This window comes from Saccopteryx leptura, chromosome X (genome assembly GCF_036850995.1).
Source record: "Saccopteryx leptura isolate mSacLep1 chromosome X, mSacLep1_pri_phased_curated, whole genome shotgun sequence".
NCBI classification, from domain to species: Eukaryota; Metazoa; Chordata; class Mammalia; order Chiroptera; family Emballonuridae; genus Saccopteryx; species Saccopteryx leptura.
This window is the reverse complement of record NC_089516.1, coordinates 10,198,336-10,213,747: the sequence shown is the minus strand read 5'-3', so window position 1 is coordinate 10,213,747 and position 15,412 is coordinate 10,198,336. Positions and strand designations below refer to the sequence as shown.

The following is a 15,412-nucleotide window of genomic DNA, read 5'->3' as shown; positions in this document are numbered from 1 at the left end:
AACCCCCAGCCTCCCAGATCACGCCTTCCTCCTCTCGCAGAGTGGCAGAAACATACCTCACAGCTAAAGAACAGGTGCTCTGTGTCCGGTCCCTAGCTCTGTTGGGATGCAAGGACAAGTACCTGGAGGCCTGAAATCGCCACTGCTAAAGCCATAAAGCCCTCATAACAAGTCCCATCCATCATCGTGACTGCAGCCCCACCTCCACCTTTGAGACTGCAGCTTCCCAGCAGAGTTCAGCCTTGGATTTTACAGAGCTAAAACATGTAATCCAGTGCCACCTACTGGAAAAAGAAAAATCTCTCGAAAAATTTTTCTTCTAATTTTTTGTTTTTCTTTAGTTTTGTTGTTGTTTTTTATTATTGTTTTTCTAGGTTTTGTTTTTTGTTCTTTGTGGTTTTTTTATTTAATATTTCAATTTAATTTTTAAAATTTTCATTTATTTATTTATTTTTTGCTCAATGACTGGAACAGGGTTGTTGTAGCAAAGACAGCACTGAAGTGGCTGACCATCACCATGGAAACCTTGGGCTGCAAACCTTAGGCATGGCTTTGGAAGTGGCAGGTCAGTGTCAAGAGTGAATGGAAGGGAATTCCTACCCCACAACGTGGAACAGGGGGAAATAAACCCTTTTAAGGGGAAAAAAATACCTTATGGAAACAACTGTGTCAACAAGGAAAAGTAGGTTAGAATCTAAAAAGTATTGCCTTCACAGTGTGACTTTTCTTACAGGAATTTCAGTAATAAAATGTTTCATAGCTAAAGTATGGAGCTATAAAATCTAAATATCACTGAGCTAGTCCCGGGCTTGACTGCCACTAGATTCTGTATGCTTACATAATTACTGACTTAGACTATCTTGTACATTTTGTCTTCTCAAACACAGCAGCTGTGTGGAACTAAGAAAGGATGGTTGCACAATCGGGATCCACTATTACAAAGGTGATCTCCCTTTTACATGCAGTGATCGTTATATCAACTTCTACCTAGGGAAACACATGCTTTAGTATAAGGCAAAAGATTTATATTATCTGAAGAGCAATCAGAGTATGAAACACATGCTTTAAATGTAATGTCAGAGCCTACCTATATTGATTCTTGGGATAGTCTAGACTCTGGTAAATCATTATGTTGGCACTCTCTTTACAGATATCAAAGTTAAAGCAAATTGTCCCACTCCGCCCAAGTTGACCTTGTTTATTTTTATAGGTTTACATTCAAATCAGCTAACAAATCAGCTCTTCGTTAATCTTCACCATAGTGTGCTATCAATCTTCACAAACTTGAAGGCATGAATGCCACCCACTTCTAAGCTATCTCCTTAAACCCTAACGGAGTACTATACTGAGTGTGCAGGCTCACCTCCCTTTGGTCCGCTACAGTCTTTTATCTTATCTGCTTCTCCCTCTGTATAAACATCATCACTCCATGTAACAACCATGTCCTCTTTTTCTTCATTTACCTCTTTCATTCTTGCTTCTTGGCATCTTCCCTCCACCCTATTTCTTCTACACACTACCACTCCTCTTTTGGCCACTCTGACTCAGGAACTGAGCCTCATTCATTGTTTTTCACAATCCTGTGATTCTCATTTTTCATAGTATTAGCTTCATGTTATTTTTCCCTTTCAATTCAGGCCCACATCTCGCTTCATTGTACATTCTCTATCCCTCTTTCCTTTACCTTCCCTTATTCTCCTACGGTCACAAACAAGGTAACCCTGGTAGAGTCTGTCTCAAGTGATAAAGTTGGCTGAAAGGCAGGATACGGGGGGCTGGAAGGACATGAACTCAGTGAAGTAGCAGGTCAGGTAGCTTCCCCGGTGCCACCCACCCAAGTGCTTCAGAGGAGACAGAGCCAGACCTCATCAGAGAAGTGAAGAGGAGACCAGTGTTCCCTGTGGCTAGGCAAAGAGATGTATGAGAGGGCCTTCTGAGTAGGCAATTCACAAAAAAATATTAATGGCCTATAATGATATGAAAAGATGTTCAGTCTCATTAGGAATCCAGGAAATATAAACATTTGCCTATCAGATTGGTAACGATCAAAAAGATGAACATTATCCAGTGTTGGCAAGGCTGTAAGGAAACAGACAATGTCAGCACTGTGGTTAGTTGACAGGTCCAAGTTTTCTACAGCACAGTTTAACAGCATATATCTATACTTGAAATGTGTATGGCCTTTCTCACAGCAATGCTAGCTTGTAGGATTCAGTCCAAGAAAAGAAGTAAATGAGAAAACAGAGACATGGATACAAAGTCCTTAAAAACCTCTGCCTTGTTTATGACATGAGAGAAAAATGAGGTTGCTGGGGGAGCCTAGGAAAGAGAGGCTCATGACCATGAGGGGGGAAGGAGGAGAGAAGAAACAGAGAAGGATGGGGAGGAGCAGGGGAGGAGAAGCTCATGACCATGAGGGGGGAAGGAGGAGAGAAGAGAGAGAAACAGAGAAGGATGGGGAGGAGCAGGGGAGGGGGAAAGATGAGTAGGAATGAGCACAGAGGAGGACAAAAGGGGGAAAGAGAGAGGCAAGGGGCTCCATGAGAAAGGAGCAAGGAGAGCATGCACGAGGGAGTAGTGTGTGAGCATGAGAGAAAAGTGTGGGGGAGAGACAAGGAGAGGGAGGCAGGGTGAGAGAAAAATCTCCGTTAATGCACCATCAATTCTGGTGCATCCATATCACACAGGCCATTAAAAGAAATGCTGTATACTATTTACCGTGGCCAAGACATGTAAACAACCAAAGTGTCCCTAGATAGAGGATTGGATAAAGAGGATGTGGTACATATCTGCAGTGGAATACTACTCAGCCATAGGAAATGATGACATATTGCCATTTTTGACAACATGGATGGACCTTGAGAACATTATACTGAGTGTGAAATAAGTAAATCAGAAAAAGCTAAGAACTATATGATTTCACATATAGGTGGGATATAAATCTATGACTCATGGACATAGATAAAAGTGAAGTGGTTACCTAGGAAGGGATCGGAGGGAGAGGGACAAATATACAGTGACAGAAAATGATTTGGCTTTGGGTGATGGGCATACAACACAATCAACAGTTCAAATGCTAGGGTGACCTAGTTGATCAACAATGACACATAAAGACAAGTGCAGCTGAGGGGTTACTACATGGATATCATGGTTCTCACTGAGTGCACTGATAGGTTTATACTCTACTTCATACTTTTCTAGTTTGTCAGAATTTTAATAAGTAATTTCTAGCAAAATGCAATACACTAAAATTTTATATAACTTAGACCCTTGTAGTTTCCTGTGAGAATTAACTAACATGGAAACAAATTAAGTAGATGCAATGTTACCACCTGCTTTTCATATTGCCCTCTTCTTCATGTGATCGACTTCAAGTTCTCCTTAAAATGTCATTTGTGTAACCCTGCACTGAAAAGACAATAGAAGTAGGCTAGAAATATAGATGTCAGCCATCTAGCTGTTCTTCAGCATTTATCAAACCAAAATACTTTTCCTCTTGAAGTCATGTCAACGTGAAGATGTAAAAAGAAGCTGTCTTAATTCACGTCCTCCCAAAAGCAGCCCCTAACCCAGGGACTTGGGAACAGGTCTTTTACTTGGGCGTGGGGAAAGTGAGACAGGGCAAGAGGGAAGAAAGCCATGGAAAGCTGTGTTGAGGAATGGAGTAGAAGAGCAGGCTTGGTCTCTTTGTGAGCCCTCCAAGGACAGTGGGGGACAAATCACAGAAATGTCCCACTGTGGGGTCAAGGAAGGCAGAAGGCTTTATCTTCAGACTCCCATTTGTCATTATTCTGCTGTGGAAATGACTGCCTATAGGCCAAACATGGTGCTATTTGATTATATTTATTATCTCACCACAATCCTCCAAATCTGTGGAATACTGGCCCTATTTAACAGATTACAAATCTGAGATGCAGAAAGATTAAACCACTTGTTGAAAATCATACAGCTAATAACTGAGTGAGACTCTGAGCCCAGTCTTGTCTCTTCCCCTCTAGGATCCAATGTCATAAAATGTCATCCCTTCTCCAAATAGCTGGCACTCCTTGTGGGGTTACACAGCCTGAGAGATGCTTGCATGGTTCTAGTCTGTCTCCTTGCAAGAAAAACGTACTGAGACAGCTGCCCAGATTGTTTTAATATTCTTCCACCCATAGAAAAATCTTCTAGGTCATAATCCACCAGTCATGTAAAATTTTTATAGCATCATCATCCATGACTACTCCCATCTCAAATACCAGTTACTATGAAATTATGCCAGGATTTGGGATCAAAGTATGGGGGGAAACTCAAGGCAAATTTTTATCTGATGAACTCATGGCAGAGAATCAAATTTCATAGAGAACTCCAGATTCTAGTATATTAAAAACATTCTATAACTTTACTGTGAAGAGAGTACTTTATTAGAACAAATAAAACATGCTGAGCTCCGCCGGGACACAGAGGTCATGCTAATGTGTGAGCCAAGGAGTCTTTTCTTGCGTTAGTAGAAAAGATAATAATCTGCAAATCACTAGCATCTGAAGTTGGCTTGATTTAAAATGCACATAGATATATATATATATAAAAAAGGTCCAGGAAATCATTGCATTTACAGCTTGCCTATATTAGTCAGTGGAAAGGGCCTCGTTGCTCCCGAAATAATACTTCGGATGGCGCTGCATCCTGGCACCTTCACTAAAGCAAAGGTATGGTTCTCCTCTGCTGTTCTATGGGCCCCCTAGACTCCTACTTCACAGGGAGCCAGGAGGAGTGGACAGGCCCCTCTAACAGCCCACCACTCCAATCTAGCTCTAGAAAGTCCCATCCCTAAGTCCCAGGGCAGCCCACCTGAAAGAGCCCTTGTCCTAGACCCCCCCCCCACCAACCACCTAACCACCATTCGGATTTAGAAAGCGGAGCCCCCTTAGCATTCAGCCCACAGGACACAGGATCTCTGCTGCAGGGATAAAGTGCAGGTTCTGTCCAGGCCCTGCTCACCCAGCTCTTTCCCAGAACTTCACAGGCGTCTGAGGAAAGGACAGACAGTGATCTTGTATACAAATTACCAGCATTCAGATAACAAGACCCCAGCCACACTCTCAGTGGGCTGCCCGGGGATGAAGTATTTTTATCCATTTGGTACAAAATTTCGTAACTCTTGATCCAGAGCAAGTGTGGGCAAGGCTCCAGACACATGTGATATCTATTTCCCTAGAACTGCTTTCCCTCCCAAGAATCTCGCAGCAATGTAGAGACCTTCCTGGAATGGGAAACAGCCAGGTCTGCTCGTGTCTGGGTTTGCAAAGGCCTCTGCGGCAGACGCCCATCCACTGACCCCAGAGGAAAAGGAAGGGGGCCGGGGTGCAGAGGGGCACTTCACCTGGCATACCAGGCTGGAGGACTTGATTCAGATCCAAGGAGGACGCTCTGGAACGAGTTTTGTGTGACCGCGCCCCTTTTCATAGCCTCTTCTATGGGGGTGCTAGAGTAAGATCTGCAGCAGAACAGGGAGGTCAGAAAGGAGACAGGCAAAGCTTTACTCTGAAGCTGCGCTGAGTTGGGAAATACCCACAAAAGTCAAAGGGACTGCAAAGGACTGACAGGCTCCCTAAGCAACCATGAATTCGACCGCCCCCTGAATGCCCCTCTCCGTCATAATGCCCAAAACCAAACCGAGAATCAGAGTATCTTTTAACCTCTCTGCTCTTATTATACCTTAGACCTAAATTTACTGAAAAGCAAAGCTTTCTTTTAAAGTCTGTTTCTACTGAAATTATAAATAAGAAGAGCATGTAAACTCTTCCACTTAGGTACTTCCAATTTTAGTAGAAGGGTTTCGTGGCATTAACTGATTACAGACCTTGTCTCCTGTTTACACGCAAATACATGACGGGCACGTATGGAATTGGGACAAATAACTTGAGAGTAAGAATCAAATATTCAAGGGAATAAGCCACAAATGAAATTCAGGAAAGGAAAGCACATATCAAACAGACTGAGGGCTCTAGTCTGTCTTACCATGAAAAACCTGAGAAATACAGGTTTGGAGAAATTTTCAAAGTAAAGGCCTCCTCTTAAATTCATCCTCAATCTGTGACAAGGCAGTAGCTAGCTACCCAGGCAACTATGAGATTGTAGCTCCAATAATGTCATTTAAAGAAAAATTAACTAAATAATCTGTCAAAGGTCATACAGCTATAAAGTTACACAGGTTCAGTTCAAACTCTAGTCCTTGTCTGTTTCCAAATCCCATTGTAAAAATGTCCCAGTGCTGCCTGTGAGCTAGGGAAGCTACCTTTGGGTGGGAGCGGCTACGCCGTTCATTAGGGACTACTTATTTTCTAAATTAATTCCACTCAGTACATTGGTCTATTGCTTAGGAATAAGTTTGTGGATGAACTCCCAACATAATTTTCTAAGAAGTAGATGTATATGTCTTTTCTACCCAGCTTCTTGGCCAACTTCATGTCAAAGAAGAAAATGACCTTTGAGTCAGAGATACGTCCTATGACAAAATAACCTCAGCAAACTGTTCTTAGGATTTAGCTAATAGAGTGGCACTTATGAAATTAAAATCCATCCACTTCTATTAGGTAACTCCAGTTCTTGGTAAAGCTAGTTCTCACATAGTGAGATTTCATTTTCCTGAATGAATTCCTCAAGGTTTCTTGGTGGTAGTGGGGTATTTTGTTCACTGTACAATGTTTCAATCTTTAATAAGGTCACTATAATGTCACGTGGTGTGCCCTGGGGTGGTCCCTGTAACACAACTGGCAAGACAAGCAAGCCAAAGGCGTGCAACAGATCTAATAGAAAGAACATTCTACTACTTTCAACCAGAATAAAAGGAAATTGATTAGAAATGATGACAAAGTTTTCAAATGGGAACTCTTGATTTAAAACAAAAATTAGAGACTCTAGCTAGAAATTAAAAGAACTCTCTATGCCAAAGATAGCTGTAGTAATACACACACAGTTAAGCACACTACCACATACCACATATCTCATCCCATTTTATTTCCATATATAACCTGTATATTTATATTTTGTTCTGGAAAGTTAACTAAGTATCAAATAAGTGATACTGAAAAATTGTGACTGCAACCAATTGAAATATAAATGTGCAGGAAATCAATAAAATGGGTTAGAATGGTAATTTTCCATCTTCCCCTTATATTTCTACAAAGCTTTATTATTCTAAAAATGAGGATAAAGATGATTTGATTCTCTTGGTCTCAGTAAAGACCTGGTCAGAAGTAGTGAACTGAAAACATCCAAATTAGACCAGGACACCAATCTCTGTAAGAATAATATATAAAATTTAGCCAACGAGATTGATACTAGAATATGTGACTATGAGATTTTGGAATCTGACTCGCTTTGGGAGAGAAAGTCAGCAGCAGTGAAACTGTGAGGTTCAATTTATGGTTAACGTAGAACACATGCCAGATTTCTACAAGTCAAAGGGTTTTCCTGCTATAAAGGCAGAGAAGTGTCACCATTCCTACAGCCTAAAGCCAGTGCAGACTAATCTGTACAAGATCCATTCATTCTTAAAAAAAGAAAAATAATGCGTAAATGTGGTAACTATGGAGAGAAATAATGACTGACTTTTTTTCCTACCAAAATAAAATAATGTATCTGTTGTTTTTTAAAATATGAATATATATCTGTACCTTCTATAAACAAGAAAACAAAACCCTGATTTGAAAAAATCCAGACATAAAAGATATACTAAGGAGGACCCCTGATTTACAAGAAAACAAGGTTTCCTTCACTGTCAGCATTTCAAAATACGATCAAATCTAAACTCACCTCTTCAGGAATGTATCTGGTAGCCGAAAGAGGAGAAAAGTCACTAGGAGCCAATGGAAAACTCAGAAAAGACACATGCCGTTTCCTTACACTGACATATACTGGTCAAGAAGGGACCCAATGCCATCTTTCCTCTTCGGTGTTCTATTGATTCTATTAATGTTTCTGTGTTTGTCATTGCTCCTCCCTTCTGATGTCTGATGTCAGCCACAGCTCTGCCTCCCTAGCTACCCCTGTTCTGCCAACCTCTAGTGATTGAAAATCCATGAAGCCTAAAAGAGGCTCTAAGATAGGATGAAACAAACCATAAGAACTCCTTAATTGAGCTTTGGCCGGTTGGCTCAGTGGTAGAGCATCGGCCTGGCGTGCAGGAGTCCTGGGTTTGATTCCAGGTCAAGGCACACAGGAGAAGCACCCATCTGCTTCTCCACACTTCCCCCTCTCCTTTCTCTCTATCTCTCTCTTCCCCTCCTGCAGCCAAGGCTCAACTGGAGCAAAAGTTGGCCCGGGCACTGAGGATGGCTCCATGGCCTCTGCCTTAGGTGCTAGAATGGCTCCAGTTGCAACAGAGTAATGCTCTAGACAGGCAGAGCATCGCCCTAGTGGGCATGCCAGGTGGATCCCGGTCAGGCATATACGGTAGTCTCTGCTTCCCTGCTTTTCACTTCAGAAAGAAAAAAGAAAAAAACTTAGTTGAAGCCTTGCGACTCATTGGAATCACCTTAAGCATTTTACTTCCTCACTTTAGATGTAACTTCTTACTTTTTGGTGTTCACCTTGTCATGACAGTAAATAGCAGTGTTAGTTACCGTTCAACCATATTTCCCTCTTTTCAAGGCTACTTCCTCTTACTCATTATCATCCTGTAACAACTGGCACATATCACACAAGGCACTTCTTTATGTCAGGTGACCAGAAAGTGCAGCAACCACTGTCTTCCAGCAGTGATAAACACAGAAACTAAGAGTCTCCCAGAAGTACTGCATGCTTCAGTCAGACCCCTCATGACAGTGAACTCAGCTACATTGTAAGCTTCAAATCAAAAGGGAAAAAGACTTTGAGTTTGGCTTTGAGTTTGGGGGTTTTATTTCTAGACACTACCTGGATCTTGGTCTTGTTTTGAGACTGTTGGAATCCTTAAGAGTGGCTGAAACAAAGATTAATTGTTTTGTTTGCTTGGGTTTCATTTCTACAGTTAAACAGGTTTATACACAGCACCTGGGCTCTTACAGAAAACATCAACAGGTCAACGTACTATAGTACAAGTGTGTGTTTGAAGTACCTGACGTTTTTCACAGTTCCATGATTTGGGAAATTTATTTCTAAAGCTAAAGGCACAATTAAAGGAAATAAAAACTAACATTTTTTCATCAGAACACTATCTAAGAAGCCATTCTCAAATCAAGGTTAACAAAGAAATTCCAGTCTAAAAAGACAACCTTCTCAAGGGGGTTATTTATTTACATAATGATGGGTTAGCCTAGTAATAGATTCTGAACCAGTCTCCCCTAAAGGCTAGGAAGAAATCTATTGGGCTATATTATGTTAAGGTTTTCTTAGAATATACTACTAGAACAGCATGACCTGAAGAAATCAAAGCTCCTACAAGTAAGTTGCAATGAGCTATGTAGCTTTCCCTAAAAGAAAATATTTTTGTGTCCCATGTCTCTATGACCAAATTGTACAGAGAATATTATGGCATGAAATCATTAAAATATTTTGTCAACCATACATACAACCTTTCCTTATCAAATTTCCATCGTAAACTAACTTGGTCACTACCGACACCCATAAAGCCTACTTTCAAAAGGCCAACTTGTTGGGAGTAATTAGAAACATTTACAAAAACAATCTTCTTTTGATGTTTTCAGTCCTCTGTGGAAGACAACTTTAGAAGCCACTAACTATGCTAAGATTTTGCGAACACTGCAAAGTTTTCATCACAAAATGTCATAAAAATTCATAGAAAAAAGTGCTACTAACTAGGACCACGGAGAAGAGTTTATACATCATTTGCAAAGTTCCTTCCAGAAAGCTAATGTCTCATTGCACATGCCCTCCTCTTGCACATGGCTCCAAAGATAAAACCCTCCTTGCTGTGAAGCAGCTGGATTTCCAAGGACCATTAAGACCCTTGTGTTAGATAAGCAGGGTAGGAAGGGGAACTGAAGCACTAACAAGGCACAGAACAAAGCAGCAATATACATCGTCTTCCATGGGGTCAGCTGCAGAAGAGACATTTCTCCCAACCCACGCATTTTGGCTAGTTGTAGTGAGAACACAGGCAACTCAATTCAAACCACCAAAACGCTGCCAGCGCTCTGAAAAGCCTGGGCAGCCTGAGGAGCCTGAGCCCCGTCTTGCCCATTATCACAGAAAATGAACTTCCCCTCCCGCACCCTACAGACCCCAGGCAGCAAAGGAAAGCAGGAAGAGGAGCCTCTCCTCCAGCCAAGCTCGCTGCCTTCTGGCTGGGTGGACAGTGTGACCAGACTCACCACTGAGCTGGGGGTCACCCTCCGAGCAGGCTGCCCACAGCCAGCTCTGGCTCTGTGGCCCTCTTCTCCCTCGGGCCCCGCTGCTTTCCATAATTATGTAGGTAGAAGTCTTAGCCACTGAAAAATACAGTTCACCAAACCAGACCTTGGGGACCATCAATTCCTTTATCTTGGTGTTTTTGCTGGGGTAGGAATGGGCGTGGAAGGCGGGGTAGACCCTGCTGGTACAAGTTAGATAGACAGACAGATGGAGTGAGAGGGGCAGAGGAGCAGCGGAGGCCCTGCTGGGGTTCATGAGGCCGAAGTGCTCATCCTTGCCACGACATCCACTAGCTGCTAGCTCTCTGAACCTCAGAGCCCTCACAGACAGGATAAGGAAAATAAAAATGCAGGTGTTCCTTACAGGGAGAGATGAGACAGTGAAGATACTTTCACAACTAAGTGTATTGGAAAACTGCCAAATATTACTGTTTAGAAATCTGGTTTCTACATTCAGTTCCTTCTAGAAGAGCAAAGGAGAGGCAGGTGGGAGCGGGTAATGGAAGAAGACACCTGCTCTACCCCAGAAGATCATGAGATGGTAGCGGGCAATTGGGGCAGCTGCTAGAGTCACCATGGCAGCCTGAAGACTACAGTGTGAGAAGCAACAGGCCTGAAGGCCCCTCAGCATGACCCAGAGATGTCAAGAAAAAGATCACCATTGTGTACTGTGCTTTATTGAATTAGCTGGAATTGTAATGTTAGCTAACAAATCAATTAGACCCCACTAATATATACACTTTCAGCAATTAAAAGGGTAAGAGCATATGAAAAAAAATATGTAAAGGAGATACTCCCATTGCCAGATAATGATAAAGTCCCACCCATCTGTAACCCAGCGCATTGTCATCTTCCCCACCATTACTATTATCACCGCCTGCAGTGGAAGAAAAAGGCAGGGAGGTGCTTCTCCTTCCACCTGCAAGAGATACCCCAGGCAGGTCTTGGTAAGTCTGATCAGACAAAGCTGGAGCTCACTGTTCTAGTTACGTCTCCCATCAGCCTTCCAAGTTCCTGAAAGTCGGGCTCAGCATTTGGAGCATGTGAACATTGCAAAAATGGTGAGGGCATGTTGTGTTGAAATCCAGGCTGACGCCAACGGGTGGACCACCCTTCCCATTTAGCTGGGAAAGGAAAGAAGGCCAACTTCCTAGAATACTTCGGGCATGTCATCTTTCCAGGAAAGAGAAATGGGATAAAAAGGTAAGGCTAAAGTTTAATTTTCCAAAAGGCAGCAACTCCACTGAGGTGAACAGTCCACGTGGCAAAGACAGCCATCCAGAATTAGAAAGCACACCCCTGAAACTCTGGTGTCTCCCGTTCAGAATCCAAGCCCTCATATCTGCCACAGAAAGGGGCCGCGGTGGGGGAATGACTCAGGAACCACGGGCATGTTTGCAGACAGAGTGTGAAACAAATCCACCTATGCCTCACACACGTGACACACGCTAAGAGGCTTGTGTCTGCTGACACCAGTCCTACTCAATGAAAGAATGGTAATAACGGCATCTGAAGCTCAGCCCAGAAAACGTGATGCTTGTGGGGAAAAAAAGGAAGAGTCAGTAGCCTCAAAGGCTATTGGAGAAACAGCAATTTAACTTAGTATATTTAAATAGTGTTTGCTAATGTCATAACAGGAAGTTCACAAAACCTGGGGTGCATCCACTTTGGCTCCACAAATCAGGGTTACCTAGCTCAGGCACTCCTCCTACACAAATACAGCATCCCCCATAATAAAGGAATCCCACTCAATTTCAAAAGCCAAAAACTAGGTCTGAGAATCCCTACCACTGTTGGATTCATGGTTGAGCTGAATTTTCTATTTCTTAACATGACCTTCTAGAGGTAGCTGTTAACAAAACAGGCTATCAGAATCACCTGGGGTCTACCTCAAATACAGATTCTTAGGCCTCACATCTGAAATCAATCATAAAGTCTCATTCATATGCTCTCCTGTGTTCTCTCTCTTTCTCTCTGTCTCCTCCTTCTCCTCCTCCCTCCCACCCCCACCCCCACTCTCTCCCTCTATTCCTCTCTCTTAAACTTTGAATGAACTTGGTGTTTGGGAAACATTTATAACATAAGCCTCGAGGTTATATTGATCCCTTTGTTCCAACTTTGAACAAATAAGCCTTGGATGATAGCTAGCTAACCAAAACAAACATGATTTACTTATTAAATACTAAGAGAGATTTTTTTAAAAAGGCAGCAGCCATTTTTGTCATGCCCTCATAATCAGAGTTCTAAATATTAACACTTTCCCTAGGCAGTTTGTTCTTAACTAGGTTCACTTTGGCTCACTGACGACTCCACCTACAGAGCTGAGGACACAGGCCCGGCCATCTCTGTGGTTCACAGACACAGTTCCAACACGCCCAAATCCTGGGAAAACACAACTTTCTTTTTCTGCTTGGAATCCACTCCATGCATAAGAACATTTGCTCACCTTCCTGGTGGTGAAGTATAACGAAAATATTTGAGATGTTTGCTTTGGAAATGGAAGATTTCAACTGTGGGTCTCCAACTGATCTATCGATACACCATCAACTCCTTATTCCACCCAGGACAGAAATCTCAACTCCAAGCCAGTCGATTTTACATTAACAATGAGACTAAATTCAAACTGAGTGATCCTTTCAGCTAAACCTAAATTCAGAACTGAAGAAGAAATCACCCTCTTTTCAGGTGTGAAAAGAGGGATAGGGTTAAAAAGGAGGGGGAGGGGAGGTTCCCTTGTAATAAAATACAAAACAAATATTGTGAGAGAAATATACATACTATCATAGATGTACCAATCTTCTATTCACTAAAACTACTGGGTTTTTATTAGAAATAATTACATAAATATATTAAAATGGTTTTCTCCTACCTGAATCCTCAGACATGTCGTTTGGTAAGACTTCATCTGTTGTACTTCTCAAAGCTAGTGATGTTTTGTTTTTAAAGAACAGAAAGAGAAAAGAGGGAAAGAGAATAAGAAGACTATAAATTTTATTTCTCTGGCACATTACATTAAAACAAAAAATCTTCAGTCATCACTTATAAAAATGGTGTTATAAACTTCTATAGTTGCTATAGCACTTATAAAACAATAAAGAACTCTTGAAGTTTGGAAGAAGGTTCTCCCAAAAGAACAGAACAGTATTTTCAACTTTCCAGAGAGAGCGCCTCTAGTGGCTAAGAGTATTACCAGGAAGTATCAGGATAGTCCCCCTTTCAGTACTGACATCCAGACCAATGACATCATAATCTCTCCTGGAGTGAAACCCAGGCTTTTTAGAACTTTTGAGAACCCAGATTTTAAGAACTCACTTGGTTATTCCAATGTGCAGTCAAGGCTAAGACCCACTAGTGAATAAAAACAGTGATCAGAGCCCATGCTGCTGTAGACAATGTCCTCTCTGGCTTGCACTTCCAAGCAAATATTTAGATAGCACGCCACTATTGCTTTCTAACAGAAAACTTATTTTCATTTTTAACTCCCATGCAAAGCTGCATCAGTGGTGAGTCTTGACAATAAAACCTGAAATAGCTTCACTGATTTTTAGTCTCTTCAGATAAGCCTCCCATTCATGGGTAGTAAATCAATATCAGATGATAGAAGGAATGCTGGCTTGAAATTTAGAAAATCTTGGTTCTTAATCCCTCTCTTTTTCTTACTAAGCAAATGATTCATACTGCCTGAACTTCAGTTTACTCATCCCTAAATTTCAGGCGATGAACATACCAGACTCCATTCAGTTTTGTGAGGACTGGATAAGACAGTGTCATAGGAAAGACATGGTAGATTATACAGGCCCTGGCTGGGTAGCTCAGTTGGTTGGAGCATCAACCCAATATGCCAAGACTGTGGGTTCCGTCCCCCATCGGGGCACATACAAGAATCAAGCAATGAAAGTATATATGAGTGGAACAACAAATTGATCCCCCCCTTTCTCAAAATCAATTTAAAAATAAAGCATTATACAGAAGTATGGAGTCAAGGTTGGGGCGGGGGGTTCCTCCTGCTCTTCCAGATATTCCCAGGCCAACTTACCTCCATGCTTGGCACAGCTCTAACACAGAAACTGTGCGAAACTGCTTCTCATCCACCCGGTAAGTCAGGCACATTGTTGCCGGGCTCCACGTCGTAGCCCCACACCCACAGTCAAAGAGAGTTAAGCCCAGGGACGGAAATTCTCTCTAGAAGTTAATTTCCTTATGGACTAGACCTGTGTACAGATGTGCATTTTTACTGATGCTCTGGGATCACATCTGCCAAAATAAAATGCTCTCAATTCTTTCTACTTCCAGTCATTTCCTAATTAGCTGCAAGATTCCAACGTAAGGAGCAGGAGAGCCTGAAGGTCAGCAGTGCGTAAGGAGCTACGAGCTGGGGTAATCCGGACACTCAGCTCTTGTTACCACGTTATGAACTATAGTTTTAGGACAATCTGAACTATCTAATCCATCCAAATGTGTTCATGTGCTGATAACTGTCCTCATATGCATTAGAAGTCAACCATTTCAAGAGAAGTAGATGAAGGAACAGAGGCAGAATGTCCCTAAAGGAGTAAACTCACTCTTTTCATACCTTGTTTGTCATCACCAGTCATATCTTGAGTAGGAACAGCAAAGTCAGCGACATCTTTAATAGACAACATCTTGGAAAAAGAAAAAAAAATAATTATATAGAATGAATAGAAATTAAGTGATGTGCAGATATTATGAAAATGTTTTAAAAGCTATATATCCTGCCAATATTTCTATCTTCAGTAAATCCGAACATTTAATACTATGTTTTTTAGGTTCCTAGTGAGAGATGAGTTCATTTGTATTGAAATATTTATATGCAGCCTGACCAGGCAGTGGCACACTGAATAAGAGCATCGGCCTGGGATGTGGAGGACCCAGGTTTGAAACCCCAAGGTCGCCGGCTTGAGTGCAGGCTCACCAGCTTGAGCATGGTGTCACCAGCTTGAGTGTCGGATCATAGACATGACCCCATGGTTGCTGGATTGAGCCCAAAGGTCGCTGGCTTGAGCAAGGGATCACTGGCTCAGCTGGAGCCCCCCAGTCAAGGCACATATGAGAAAGCA

At 42.0% G+C, this 15,412-nt stretch overlaps 1 protein-coding gene across 2 annotated transcripts in view; it reads right to left on the bottom strand.

Moving 5' to 3' along the window:
* REPS2 (RALBP1 associated Eps domain containing 2) overlaps positions 1–15,412 on the bottom strand; it is a 225,955-nt gene that overhangs the window by 80,350 nt on the left and 130,193 nt on the right. For both annotated transcript variants that reach the window (XM_066356509.1, XM_066356510.1), the window contains exons 10-11: positions 14,908–14,977; positions 13,204–13,257 (exon numbers count right to left, since the gene is read on the bottom strand). In XM_066356509.1, the coding sequence (XP_066212606.1) occupies positions 13,204–13,257; positions 14,908–14,977 (124 nt within the window). The remainder of the gene's footprint in view (positions 1–13,203; positions 13,258–14,907; positions 14,978–15,412) is intronic.